Source organism: Maylandia zebra, linkage group LG2 (genome assembly GCF_041146795.1).
Source record: "Maylandia zebra isolate NMK-2024a linkage group LG2, Mzebra_GT3a, whole genome shotgun sequence".
In the NCBI taxonomy this organism is placed as follows: domain Eukaryota; kingdom Metazoa; phylum Chordata; class Actinopteri; order Cichliformes; family Cichlidae; genus Maylandia; species Maylandia zebra.
The window spans coordinates 36,764,926-36,779,916 of NC_135168.1; the positions used below are offsets into that span (position 1 = coordinate 36,764,926).

The 14,991-nt window shown below is 40.3% G+C and overlaps 1 protein-coding gene across 4 annotated transcripts in view; it reads left to right on the forward strand.

Annotated features, from left to right (window-relative positions):
• nlgn3a (neuroligin 3a) overlaps positions 1-14,991 on the forward strand; it is a 139,192-nt gene that overhangs the window by 28,697 nt on the left and 95,504 nt on the right. Inside the window, exons 2-4 of one of the 4 annotated variants that reach the window (XM_004541005.3) lie at positions 202-911; positions 1,991-2,050; positions 13,340-13,399. In XM_004541005.3, the coding sequence (XP_004541062.1) occupies positions 440-911; positions 1,991-2,050; positions 13,340-13,399 (592 nt within the window). In that variant the 5' untranslated portion in view covers positions 202-439. Of the gene's footprint in view, positions 1-201; positions 912-1,990; positions 2,051-13,339; positions 13,400-14,991 lie in introns of those variants that run through there. The other 3 variants (XM_076891944.1, XM_004541006.3, XM_076891948.1) reach the window with 3 other exon arrangements.

A 14,991-nucleotide genomic window follows, 5' to 3' on the forward strand; every position in this document is an offset into this window, starting at 1 on the left:
TCCAAGTCAAAGACAGGTTCTTGATTATATGGATTGATGATTGCACTAAGAGCTCTGTCATGTTTATGTGAGCTTTTTTTATGTCATGACTAAAAAATAAAAAAGGACTCAAAAAGTGGATAAAAATGACTGATTGAAAATGGGAGCAAACAGGTGGATTTTCAAGTAACTGTCATTAATTTTTCTGTCCTTTTTTTGTAGCACTGGTTAGAAGATCGGACGAGCAGAGGAAGGACAGTGAATAAGGACCTCGCCACAGACAGGAACTGCGCAACTTTTGACTGTCTCATCTGTAAGCTGGTGGGCTCCAGTATCCCAGCTGATGACTGTCCCTCAGGTGCCTGCACTACTGGGCTGAGTGGGAAGCCTGTGCATTTGCTGAGGGCGGTGCCCTGGCTTGTATGTTGGTCACTTGCACTTGTACTCGCTCACAAGGACCATGTGGTTTTCTCCCGGGAGAAATCGTTTCCCCTCGCAGAACTGGCACGGTGCCTATAATTGCACCAATTTCAGCGTGTCCTTGTGGGTGTTAAGTTTTTGTTGGTGCTTTGCGGCTGTGAGTGGTCAGAACTACCACCCCACTGTGAACACACAGTATGGGAAACTCAGAGGGGTGAGGGTCCCCCTGCCTAGCGAGATTCTCGGGCCGGTCGACCAGTATCTGGGGGTTCCTTACGCTGCCTCCCCCGTGGGAGAAAAACGCTTCATGCCCCCGGAGCCTCCATCTTCCTGGTCAGGAATCAAGAACGCCACCCATTTTGCTCCTGTCTGCCCTCAAAATATACACAATGCCGTGCCAGAGATAATGATGCCGATATGGTTCACTTTCAACCTGGATATAGTTACCACATACATACAAGATCAACATGAGGATTGTCTTTACCTAAACATCTATGTTCCAACAGAGGATGGTGAGTGTGTCGAGTACACAGGAAGAAACCAAACCTCTCCTCCTCTTCTTTCCTGTCTCTGCTTCCCACTTCCTTCTGTCTTCTTCTCTAAGATTTTGTGCCACCTTTGTTTTTTGCGCGAAGCATGAACCGTTGTTTAGCGCATGCTGTGTCCGTGTCCATCATACGACATCCCATCTTGACTAGATCTCTCATTTAGTCTTTTCATCAACTCTCCCCTTCCATGCCACTGTTAGAGGTTCCTCTTTTGATGACTAAATGACTTCTTAAATATGACTTATTGAGAAAAATAAATAAAGAAAAACGAAATCTAATCAGACATGAAACAGATTGGAAATACTCGGTGCACCTTCCTACCCTCACCGTCTTGATTGTTCTGGGGATATTAGCAATTAGTAGCCTGCCTCATAAGTGAATGATCTTCTGTAGGGTTGGTGAAATATTCTGTCTGGTACATGAGAGGCCTGTGGCATCAGCCTGACCTATGTAAGACCCTTTACTCTCCTTTCTACTTCCAGTTTGTCTTTCCACAAAGAGAAATGCAAAAGGAGACTTTGTGCAAAAAGGCAAACACAGATTGGGAATTTGTGAAGACTGACATTGCTAAAAGTGTTTGATTTCTATATATCTCTTTTAAACAGACCCTATTCTTTATCACTTGAAGGAGAGCCACACAGGAAAATGGGCTTGAAATGTTAAGTGCTCTGAGCGTCGCACATACAACGTCAAATATCACTTAACAGATTCGGATGTGAGCTCCAATATCTTCCAAAACCTAGCCTCTCTGCCTTCCGTGTGGTCGTAATGGGTCTTAAATAGAAGTGCATGTGAATATGGGCTTCTTGTGTCCCAGGGTGCAGCAAATTCATTCCACCATTTTGGAATATTTCTGCAGCAACACCCCAGTTACTTTTTCAAAAGGTCCTCTGTTGTTCTTGTTGTTGATGAAGACCGGGAGGGTGGGAGGAGGAGGGAAAGAGGGAGAAGACGGGTTCTAACTCAGTCTGAGTTGTTGCATGTCACATGCGATCTTTTCCAGAGCTCTCTGTTATTTTGTAGTTTTTCCATTCATTTTACAGTCAAAAGAATATCCAAGGAATGTGCCAGGAAACCCAACAAGAAAATGTGTAGAAAAGGAGGTATGTAAAAAAAAAAAAAAAAGAAAAGAAAAAGAAAGAAAAAAGAAAAACATGGAACGAAAGGGAGGAATTGAAAGAGTGAAAGAGAGAGGAGAGTGATGGGTGCATCCTTCCAAATCACCACCTATCAACTCCCAAATCAAAGTGCTAATTGGGATGAACACGGGACTTGTGACTCAGATCAACCTTGACATGAGTGTGAAAGATGAGTGAGTGGCTGTGCTGTGCTGCATGCCTGTGTGAGTAAGTGTGTGTGTGTTTAGGTTGTTGTGTTGTTTAAATGTGCGAGCTAAAGTCAAGGAGTAAAACTGCAGGTCTTCAAATAAGCGGCAGAATTTTTGTTCAGCGATAGATTGTGATGTCTACTGATAACCTGTGTTTTTTTTTTTCACAACACTGTGTGGATTGTTCATGTCTAAAGTGCATTTGTTTAAAGGTAAATACAACTGTTGATTAAATCAGAAGCATAAATGCCTTTTTAAATGAATATTATTATTATTTTAAACTATCCCTGAAATGTTAATTTGCTACTACAAGGAACTTGAGTCCCGTTTCAGACAGCACTTAAGCGGCTTATTGAAAGTATTCGTCAAGCACGACACCTGAAAGCACCCCAGCATCAGCGGTTGATTTAATTTTCTACAAAAAAAGTGTAACGCCACCTCTATCTCAAATTGATTATTCCCATTGTTCAAATAAGGGGCGGTGGGGTGTTTTACTGGCACGACAGCTTTGATCTATCCGTGTAGCAAATGGCCTCACGCGCAGCCACGGAAAAGCACATCACAATTTTATTAGCAGCGCCTAAAGCACAACCACTCTTGACAAAAGAGTGTTAATTTTCCCAGCTTTCCCTTAAGGCACCGGGGGCCCTTCCAGGTAGCCTTAAAGTTGTGATCCTGAGCATATCTCGCTGCACAGTAAAGATTCCGTTTCAGCTGGGAGACCTCTGCTGCTGATTTCCACGGAGACAGGAGACAGCTCTTGGCCTCACTCTGTGCCTCGTACATTCAGCTTTGGTAAACCAATTTTGTTCGAGACAGACTAGCCCTTCAGGCAGTTCTGCTTCTGAATTAGTCCCAGTTGTGGAATATACACAGAAATATCTATTTAATATTCCCCTTCCAGTTGGAATTTTTCAATTATCTTCCCCGTGTTTGGTAATGAGAAAATGGTTTATCATAAGTTTTATATGTTGGTTGTTCTGACATATTATTGTGCAGAGAGCTGACTGTTGTATAGTTCCTCTGTTGTTATAAACACAAAGTTCATCATTTTCAGTCTCCATGGAAACACTTTATATGAGATTCACCTTTTTTTTTAAACTGCTTCCACTAATCATAGCTTTTGCTGACTCACCCAAGAAAATGGAGCATAATTCATTCTTACCAGGCACACTTTGGTTTCGGTCATAATAAAATAAATAAATACTTCCAACAAGGACGTTTTTTTTTTAAAATTGGAATTCGAAGAGGAAACAGTTCATGAGTCATGTGAATGATAATATATATTTTTAATTGTTGTTTTTTAGTTCCTACTTTTGGTTAAATCCTCTCTGTAAAATTATAAGTAAATACACTATAACCAAGTGTATCTCTGTGTGTGTACACAGATATACACACACAGGGTTTTATGTTTTTGCAGTACAGACCGGTATAATGCAGTAGAGTCATACACACTGTTCATATTCAGTACCAATAACGTCTCCACTACCAATTTTCCAATCTGTAACCGTAACTGATTTTCAGAAAGAAAAATGGTGATTCTGGATGAAATGGTTGTGTGATTGTTGCCAAGCAACAGTATGCAGTTGTGACAGGAGCTGAGTAAAAGGCATGAAGCACCTTTGCTGTAGTGGTGATGCTGATCAAGTGAGAAAAGTACAAATCCCTAATCGGATGTGATCATAATAAGATTCCTGCGTGCATGAGGTAAAGTCTTCCCATACGATGACTCAGAGAGTGTTTTGCATAGTAAAACCACAGTGAAAAAAAATAATGGTTAAATAAGAGGTTATACAATTCAGTTATAAGGGATTCATTTCCAGCAAACAATAGAGAAAGCCTATCATATGGATTCTGCGCCGTTAGCGTCCTGCAGAGCATTGTGCAAGTAAAACATCTGATGCACTGATATCAAAGCTGCGGCTCATTTTCCTCCATTAAACAGAGGGAAAGCCTTTAAACCTCTCTAGCAGTGCCCTGAACAAAGATCAAAGAAAGACTCCTTAAATAAAAAAATAACATAAAGCTCAATACAGATTGCACTAGCTGTTTATTTTTTCAATACCAGCATGGTTGATTGTTAGAGAGAGCGCAGGTTTTGCAGCTAATTTTGACAGGGCTAATTCACCAGAGCGTTTCTCTTTGTTCATAAACACTCTTATGTTTGCACTGACCACAGTGTTGCTCTAGAAGAGCAAGCGAGAAAGACAGAGATGGTCTCTGCCCTCTACCACAGCACCGCACATCCAAGATGTCCGAGCAGGTAGCGTTTGAGGTCATGTGTAGGTGATCTAATGTGCAACATCAGCACCGTAGCCCACTGCTCACTCGCTCTCTCTGATGTGGCCTTACAGCACGTACCGAGAGCATGGAGCAGCGACGCTGCTGGAGACACTGGAGCCTTGGTTATATCACTCAGTCATTTTCCTGCTCTGAGTCAGAGTGAATGGAGTGAAGAGGAGGGTAATGATGTGCGGGGACACAGCTAAGCAGTATTCAGCCCCAGAGTGCTAGATTGGCTGCAGATGGGTCAATTTTGTGAGGACAAACCCGACGAGGTCAATGTTTATCTGTAAAAGAGCTTTGCATTGAGAAATTGATCGACAAACATGAAAAAAAAAGACCTGTAAATTCACATGCTTTCAACGAGGTGGAGTTCTGGTTATAATACGCTCCTGCTGCGCCATGCGCTTCTTGTTTGTATAATGCTCACATTATTTCGTACCAGGTTTTACAGTGTGTCGCTTTCATTGCTTGCAGCCTGCCTGTAAAACTCGTCCTCAGAGTCCTTCATGCTCACGTCTCTGTATAACGCTGATTCTGAGAGACACTCTGAGATCAACCTTTCCGACTCCTAAATTCATCCCTCATCATGAGTCCATTTGAGATAAGTGCAGCAAAATCTGTTGTACGTTTTGGCTTGATTTGGACCACTCAACTATCATTCCTATGTAGCCCTCACAGGCAGCAGGCTGCCATGTGTTACTCAGCTCAGCGCCAGTACTGAACAGTCCGATCGGTTGCCAAACCTGTAGATTAACTACCCCAGAAGAAACATGGTACAGTTTTTTTTCCATCTTACCAGATGACCTCCAGATGCTAGAAAGATGTGAAAACTGTATAAGAGCCCCAGTCCTGGTTAGACTGCAGCAGGGCCGCAGCAAACAGTAACACACCATGGTAATCCTGTTGGTTGGCCGACTGTGCTTGCCTCGAGGAAGGAGGGGCTGCTCCCTGAGTGCTGCCGAGAAGATCTGCACGCCAAGCAGACAGGGCGAAAACTTTCCAAGAAAACAAGAACAAATATTGGCTTGTGTGATTCGAAAACAGAGCAGATGCCCCATGTTTTTGTTTTAGAGGAAATTGTTCCTATGATCTTTTACAATTATCTATCTGGGATGTTTGATGACCCCAGTGAGGGAAGGCTGTTGCCGGCCAGCAGATGCAATCGCGCTGACTTGAGATGCAAAGCATGACCTAAGCAGGAAGTTCCTATTCAGTGGCCTCCTGCTGCTGTGCTGTCCAGCTTCCCCAGTCAATCCAAGGCTCAATATCTCTGTTCTGTTCTTTGTTTATCCCAAATTAAAAAGAAATGGTGGACACAGCCTGTGGAGTCTTAAAGCCCATTTAAAGAGGAAAAAACAATTTGTTGCATCTCCTATCTCTTGTTAAGATAGACCGAGCTTCCACAGCCCCTCGGATTTCTTCTTAAGTGTGATAAATTATTCACACGCATGTCCCTGGCCACACTGTGACATATAATGTTACACGTAAAGAATTCAGTCTTCCAAATTTGGTATCTTAAAAAATTGAGCAATACTTTCACACATATCATGCATTTGTAATTGCGCACCTGTCTGTGTGTTTGGGAGGGATAAAGAGATTAATGGTGCCTTGCGGACTTTACTTGTAAGCAAGCACCACAATGCGTTGCTATTTGTCTCCTTGAGGTGTAAGATAAATATTAAGGGGAATTTATGATTTTTAAACATTTAAAATGATCCATTGTTCACATTTACACTTGCTTGTTAGCTTGCGGTCTTCATCTTTACTGCCTTCGCAGGGCTGGAATTGCAGTGCACACGTACTCGTGTGTAGGGACGTATAGTGATACGAATATATCCAGCGATACCAGTGCCGTTATTGATTTTGCTTACGGGTGTGTTTATTAATTTCCATATTGATTCCCCATTGTGTTAGGTTGCATTTATACTCAGAAACCCGCGGCCTCTGTGAAACTTGTCCCTTTCTATTATGAAGCTGTCGTCGGGCAGAAAGACAGCTTGCTGGCCTTTATTTGTTTTGGGAGTTTTTTATTTAGTTATTTATTTATTTTTGTCAAATATTTTGGAGCAGCTGAATCACAGTGTGAGTTTTGGCTGTCCTTTACAGCAGGATTACAGCCTCCTTAACCTTTTAGCTGCATTCTCCATCATTCTCTCTTATGTGTCCCTCCCAAGCTGTGCCTTCACCTCTATGTAGGAAGACAGATTGAGGGAGATGAAGACAGACAGACAGACAGACAGACAGACAGACAGAGAGGGAAAGAAAAAAACAACAGAAAGAGAAAAAGAGAGAAGAACAAGGGAAAACGGCCACCTGAGGATTACAGACTGAATATAACTGCTCTAAATTGTCAAGGCTGCAACATTTCACATTTCACTAAGTCCCTTTCCACATTCTGACCTTTCTGATATTTAACTCCAAGGCCCATCTATTGTCAGCGAACCTTTTTCCAGCAAAGGAAAGGCAGTTAACATTCAGCCCTTCCACGATGTATTGAGTGAATTGTGGATTCAGTCAAGAAGCCTCCAGAGTGTGAGAGCACTCTGTATCTTAATGTCTGCGTGCAAGTGCGTGGGTGTATGTGTACATATGTACGCATGCTTGGGTTTATTCATGTAAAACTATATAGCAAACTAGGCTGTCTTTATGAAATGTTTCATTTTGATTTCCTCCGTGTAACGAGTAAGCCCAATCGAGTGCGATTTTGTTTGAACCCGATTTGATAAATGCGACAGGTTTCTATTTTACCTGTCAAGGAACATGAATAATAGCTGTTATTCTACATGCCTGCCTGTTTTGAAGCAATGCAGGTTTAGACACCTGAAGGCCAGCTATTCAAAAAGGAAACTCGGCACTTCATTGTAGTTTTATTTTAATGGCGCACACTTTTCACTGTGGCATTGCTTCAAACATTCAAGGTCAAGTATAGGATCGCCGGCTGAGTCACTGCAGATGTCACGTATTTGCAGTCCCTGGTAAAGATCCAGCGATTGACACACACACGGGCTCACAGACAACAATTCAAAATGACGGAGCTCACTTGTCGACACCTGTGCCCGTCTTGAGGATTATTACTCAGTAACCTAATTGTTTCAGCATGTCGGTAGCAAAGGCGTTCTATAATCACTGTGTTTCTATCATTTATAATTCATAGCAAGGCCTGAAGCTTTTTATTTATTATTTATTTTGTAATTAAATCTGTATTTGTTTAAAGACAAGTAGCCCAAACCAAGTGTCCCTAGAGAGGCCTTTAGGTTACATAAACCCTACAGCAAATACAGAACCCACTGCACAGACTCAACAATAAATAAGTATATATATATATGCACGTTAAAAAAAACGCAAAGCCTGAGCAGATTGAAGGGACAATACAAAACACAAAGCATGATGCAATATGAAATGAGAATTTCCATCTTTAGAAGCTACAACAAAACCTATTTGTACAAAAGAGGATTTACGGGGCACCTTACAATTACAGCCAGATGCTCCACACACTACTTAGCCCAGAACTCATTATTTATGGGGCTGATATTAGCAAATGTAATAAAATGATGGAAGCGAAACTTATTTCATTTCTTGAGAAGTCGGCGGCGATGATCTTCAGACTAATTTCAAAGAGAAAAAGCAAGCAGCCTCTGATGAGTCTAAATGTTTTTGTTCGTTTGTAAGTATTCTTGCTATTTTTGGATGCGTCTAAAATCTAACGTTTGAATAATGCAAGGTTGAGATATTTTATGTCTCAAATCTGTTCAATACAGTGCCTATTAATCTTTAGTTTAAACCCATTTATTTTTATTGAGGCCCAAGCCCCGGAAGAATTGTTTTTCATGCTGAGTATAAAACACCAGTTTCCGAACCATGCTGCTGTTAAATGACCGGATTTATGAGCGGATCACCGCCATACATTTAAAAACTTGTTTCAAGACAAGTTTTTGGTAAGTGGGTCATACTGTATATATAAAGGTGACATAATCATCGTCTACTGTTCTAAAGATAAGATTTAAAGATACCAAAAATAAGTTTATATCAGATAAATAAAAACTGGGAGGGTTATGATTAACAATACCACGATTTAATGTGTGAAACGCCTTTTTAAGATCCAGAGAAAACTGCACAGAGTTCTTCACTTTTATCAAATGATGACTTAAGTTGTTCTATAAAAAAAGCAATTAGCAGTCTCTGTGGAATAATTCAGGTGGAATCTAATGGCTGTAGATAATGGTTTGACTCTACTTTCTTCGTGGTGAGCTACAACTTTTACTGAAGATTAGAAAATACAGGTACGATACTAATTGACTATAATTGTATGTCTGATGAGCTGCTCCTGATTTATAAATTAGCATCACTCTGCCTTATTTAAAAAAAAGGTCCTGATGATAATGGAATGGTTGACAAAATCCATAATAGTTTGTTTGGTTTTTTTACTTTTGTAAAGGTAGTGCACTGGTTTTAAAATAAATGAATTGATTAGAAAAGCACTTATAGTTACCAACCAACTGACCCCCAGTTTTATGTTTACTCATTGTTGGCTGTAGCTGTGTAGTATTTATTTCCTTTTATTGCTGGGTTAGGGCTATGATACTGACAATGAGTTACAGTATAAGCAGCATGTGCCTTAAATCTTGTATAACACGGGTCTCTTACACTGTAGACTTTATTAATAGAGCTATGTTCATGAATTCATTGAACTTCGCTGGACCAGGTTAAACATTTTTTATTTGATTGATTGCTATTCATTTTTAGTAATCAGTTTATTTATATAGAACTTAAAGAAAATCTGCCAAAAAATCTGATTAAAAAAATACAATAAGAACATCACCCTTAACAAGTTCCTGCCTAAAATTGTCCCATTTTACAACAATTAATATATTGTGTATAGCTTTAGGTTAACAGTTAACTTCAGTTAATTTGATGTTGTAGACAACACTTCATAAGAATTAATTTGTGCCCTGACAGATTTTGTGATTTGCATGTCATCTTTAATAATTTGATAGGGGTCAAATGTTGTAATTGACATTTGAAGTGTTGACCGATCGTTGTTATAATCACCAAAAAGAGAAAGATTTCAGATTTAAGGTTGATTGATTTGTGTAATCATTAACAACACTGTCAAAAGCAGGAGGATTTTATAAAATCATAATCCAAAAGACCACTTAAGACAAAAAAGTAATAGCTATTAAAAATTAATAGCAAGAATCAGACACTATTACAATTGTTGAATATTTATTGAGTTTCCAGTGGAGATTATTGCTCCCTCTCCTTTCCTAGTTTTCCTGTGCTTCCAGTTTGTACCCAGGGACATACATTAATAACAGCTTTGAATCAATTAGCAATGTCTTATTTAATCATGTTTAGGAAATAAACTGCAAACTCTAAAATGTCTACCAAATATTCCTTTTGGTTTATTATATATAGGTCTCATATGACTTTTACATAATTGATGAAGTTTATGTTCACTCAGTAATCTTCTCCTGCAAATACTCATTTGAGACTTTGTCCAGATCTCCTATCATGCAGGTCCCTCTTTGCGCCTTATTCTTTAGCATTTTGAGACAGCGAGTGTTCTCCATGTGGCTTCCTTTTCCCTGTTCGACAAAGCCGTTGTCACTCTCACTGTTATGTCCCCCTCATGTGACTGCATCTCCACAGTTGCACCAGCCACTGCCACCTGCCTTCAACCAGAACCAAGCCAGACCAAATTCTGTCATTGTTTTCCAAGGTCTTCAACCGTGTATATGGCTGCTGCCAACCGGGTTGACAGTTGAAAAATCCTGTGCAGCTATTACAGTCACCAGTTCTACAACAGTGAGCCATGCCAGTAATAGCACCCACTGCCTAAAGGCCCCAGCAATGCCAGCCTGCTTACTGGCATCATTACTGTAGCTTGTGTTGTCTGAATTCTTGCAAAACTACTATTTAAATAAACAGTAGCCAGAACAGTATATGAAAAAAGAACTGGAAACAGTTAGCGTTAGCTAGTATTGTCTATGTGTCCCAAGAATCCATAAAACATAGTTGGAGTTGGCTTGTTGTTCCTTCTTTGTCAAGATGGTGTCATTATGTATCTTATTTCTTTGTACGAGTAGCCAGCTAATGTCACTACAGGTTGTGAAAATGCATTTAAAAAGGCAAAAAGAGAATAAAACAACATGATGCATGCCCAACAGGTCATGCTGATTTGTAGCTGCCTGACCTGCCGGTCTCCACCAAAGCTCTATATTCTGTTCAGGCTGTTAATCTTCTTGTAGGTTTCTAGAAAGCCAACATGATAAATGTGACATTTGATAACTTAATGGTAGCTGATTTCTACAAAGGGAAGTTGACATTAGCGCTACTTGAAGCAACACATTTGCTTCAGTAAGATCACTGTGCTGGCATAACTGGGCTGCTGACACAGAGGGCTCCAAAAATATATCCTGGCGCAGAAGTTACAACATATTCAGCAACATATTCACCAAGTAGCTGACTGGAACACCAGATTAATTATTTTGTTTTACGAGTCCCACATTTCTGTTATTATTTGGCTGTAGATACAGGGTAGATGGGATTTGAGAACCAATGCATTGGAATACCGTGCCTCCAAGTTTAGAAATTCCCTTTATTAATACTGATATGTTTTTTTTCTGACTGTTGTGCATTGCAAAACAATGACTTCAAACGCATGGCAGCGGCCCCCATGCTGCTCTGTTTCTACTAAGCAAGTTGATGCTCAGTAAGGAAAATGATAAAGAACATACTAGTAGATTGGATATTGGCATTATTATTAATCAAAATCTCATCAATAACAAATCGGTGTTGTTCACCAACAGTCCACTTACCTTCTGCTGTCAACGAGATGACACAAATGTTGGCATTTAAGCTTAAAGTTGGTATATTCATATCATTATCTTTGTTTATCAAAAAGTAATATAGCATGATATACAGTCTGCATTATTCATTCGCCCTATAATTGAAAAATGATGGGCAGATTAAACAAAGTCGCTGTACCAACCATGGCTCCAGTTCAGAGCATAAATTTGCTCAGTAAATACCATCACGCTCAGCCTTTTACATTATGCATAACACTGTATTGCATCTATCAATTAACAATGCATGAGGTATTCAAAGAGGACAACGCATTTATTCAAATAGAGCCTGTTTAACCAGTATCGATGAGGTCCACATTGCTTCTGACTTCTGTGAGTTATAGCGTTCAAGTCCGAGTCCACCAGACTGACTGCGTTTTCGGCATGAACGTTAGAAAAAGTTTCCTAATACTGTAAACTCTCCGTTACAGCAAATAGAGGATTGAGAGGTTCACGCTTTAACATTCGCTGAGTCTCGTGGTCTGAGTGCATCCACTTTTGTCTGCTGTGCCATTACTGTTTGCAACCTCTGTGCTTACTGGGATCTTCCCTACTGATCGGGAATCTACAGCACATTTCATGGTCCCCACCTCAATTTCCTCCAAGGTCATGAGAATAAAAAAAAGGATTACATGGGCAGAGACCAAAAATTCCCCGTGAAATCATGTTCATTGCCTGCAAATTAATGTTAGAAGATGTGGCATTTGTTTCACGCAAGGCTCAAGCTTATCACTCCTGCAAAAGCATTATTCAAATAAGTCATCTTCTTCGAATAATGAATGGGTCTGTTAATTCAATGTCAATCAGCCTATTATATTTTGTTATCAATTTGTATTCATTCTGGTCTTTCACTGGAGGAAATGCCCAAGGTCAATAAAAGCATTAGGAGTTGCTGTAGTGAGTACAGAAGAGGAGCGGACCTGAACAGGCATCAAGATAACGGATCAGGGCATCACCAAAGATCTGCAAGGTTTATAAAAGAAATAGAAAAGATTAGAAAACATTTTTCTATTTTATTTATATTCCCAATATGTTTAAAAGCTTGTGAGAGGATGATTGACTACTAAATGGATGGTTTTGATGGATTGCCCTGTTGACTAATCACTGCTGATATCCTTAGACTGTGCTGCTGGTGAGCCACAAAAATGAAAAGGATGTCAAATGCTTATGGGAAATGGTAGGTGAAGATATAGCTTGCAGACCCAGGGGAGTACATTTATGTACTACTGCAAAACACTGCACAAGGACAAGATATTAGCGACTCTTTTGGGCAAAGAGACAGACAGACCAATTGCATGCATTGTTAGGATTTATTCAGATCTCAGCAGCTCTGGAGAAATTGCATTTGTAGTTTAAAACGTTTCCTTTCAAAAAGCTTCCTGATTTTCCTGTGCTCAAGTATAATTTTTCTGTTATCAAGTTACAAATTAATACCAAGGAGACTTCCTAGAGTCTCCTACAGTGTTTAAATGCACAAAATCCTCCAAAAATCAACATAAAAAGAAAACAAAAACTGAATGAGTTGGTGTATCTGTTCGCTTCTCCAACAGACTAGAAAAAAGTAACTCACATAAATAGGCTTGGGTTGTTTTTCCTGATAAATTTTAAATGGATTTTCTGAAAATGTCAGTGGTGTATGACTCTGCTACAGATACACGTTATAGTAGCAGTGAAGTTGTGTTCATATATAATTCTGTAAGATAGAAATGTTTGTTTTTTTCCTCATTGTAAGGTTGTTTTTTTTTATGTTTGTAGTCCTGCAATTGTATATGCTCTCTGTGCAAAATGAAAATTGTGTGGGAATGTATTTAAATCAGCACTGTTGTAATTCGTGTGTACTTTTTGAAATGCCTCTCTTCCCATCTCTATTTTTCCAAACATGCTATTTTGAATTTCCCTGTGCCTCTTTATGTCTCTCCCTGCTTCAATAACAGGGACCCATGCAAAAAAACAGGGCGAGGATTTATCGGATAACGACGGTGATGAAGATGAAGGTATTTTCCATGGTGATCAAAGATGGTGCATGATTTTCTTACAAAAATGACACTGTTTTCTGATCATTTATGGATTTTTTGTTTTGTTTTGTTTTCTTTTTTTTGTTCCAATTCCAAATGCAATCATCAAGCACCCCTGTCACATTTCAATCTGTAGAGCAATGTAGTGAAAAAGAGTGCATGTGTGTGAATGTGAGTGTACGCGAAGGCTCTTGTTCCTAAGCATCTGAATTCAGTCAGTGAAAGGAGTGTTTAGCTTTAGAGGCAGATGGGATCTAGTAACTGTCTAGATAACCAGGCTCGGGTTGAATAATTTTAATATCTCACACAGGGACTGGAGCAACTGTTATTACAAGGGGAGAGTCGGTAGTTAGAGCCCCCTTTTAAGGTGTGGCCAGTAGCTGAATTGGTGGCGATAATGACAGAGGGAAAGTGAAGCAGCAGTGTAATATCAGACTGTTCACCCGGAGTGCCGGCAGATTTAGATGAGGAGCGGCAGTTCAGGAGTGCTGCTGGAGAGGATTAGAGGCGAGAGGTGTAAAAAATGGGAAGTTGCTGCTCAGCAATCGCATTGTTCGCTTTCCATATTTATCTTGGGATATTCCTGGCTCAGGGTGGATCTCTGCTGAGATTAGAATGAGAGACGATTCTTGTGCTGCAACAGAAACGGCTTAAGTGTCTGAATCTAAATCAAACCCTTGATATCGCCCCGCCCTTGTTCTCCTTTGCCATAGTAGGGCAGGTGATGCGAGCATGATGTCGGGTATCAAGGTAAACCCCTTGTTTTATGCTCCATTTGTTTGTTCTGGACAGATTGGATCTTTGCGCATGATGTGTATATTTGGTGAAAACGATTCAACTGAATCTGGAGGGAAGCTTTTTGGGACTTTAGCACATGTTAAGGACTGAACGTCACACCAAAGCGCCATGTCTTATCACTCATTTCTCTTAGATACTGAAAAAATGAGCACTGGATTGATCCTGCTTTGGGTTCTTTCCAGATATAGGGTCTCTTCTCACTCCTTGCTCAGTGGGCTGTTCTCTCAAAAAGGAGCCTCATGCTGGCCTTGATCACAGAACAGGAAGAGTTGCCATAGCACCACTCTGACACACAGGTGTTTCCTCATTCAAGCCCAGGGCGAGCTGTTGCAACCGAAGCCAAATTGCCTTCAGTCTTCAGCTCGACTGAGTGCGTATGTGCGTGCGTGTGGAAGGTTCTTCTTCCTTCAAGCAAACCCACATGTATGCAGCCCTGAGTCCGTTTAAAATTGCTGACAAGTGCCGATCCCTTTGTCTGGCAAGTCTATGCATGCGTACACAGTGGCTTGGTCTCCAAGCTGTTGTGCTAGACTAGCCTCACTGAAAATGTGACAAGTCTATTCTTTACTGAGCGCAACTAATGCTATTTACAGAGCATCACCGTAGAAGTACAAAACAGTCCCAGCAGAGCCTCTGAAACACTACTGTAACTAATGCCTGTGTGACAGAGTTGGCCATCAATCCCTAAACATGATCCAGAAGATTTTTATTGTTCCGCTGAATGTGTGGAACTGTCATGGCCCAACATATGAACACCGCTGTTCAGGGACTCC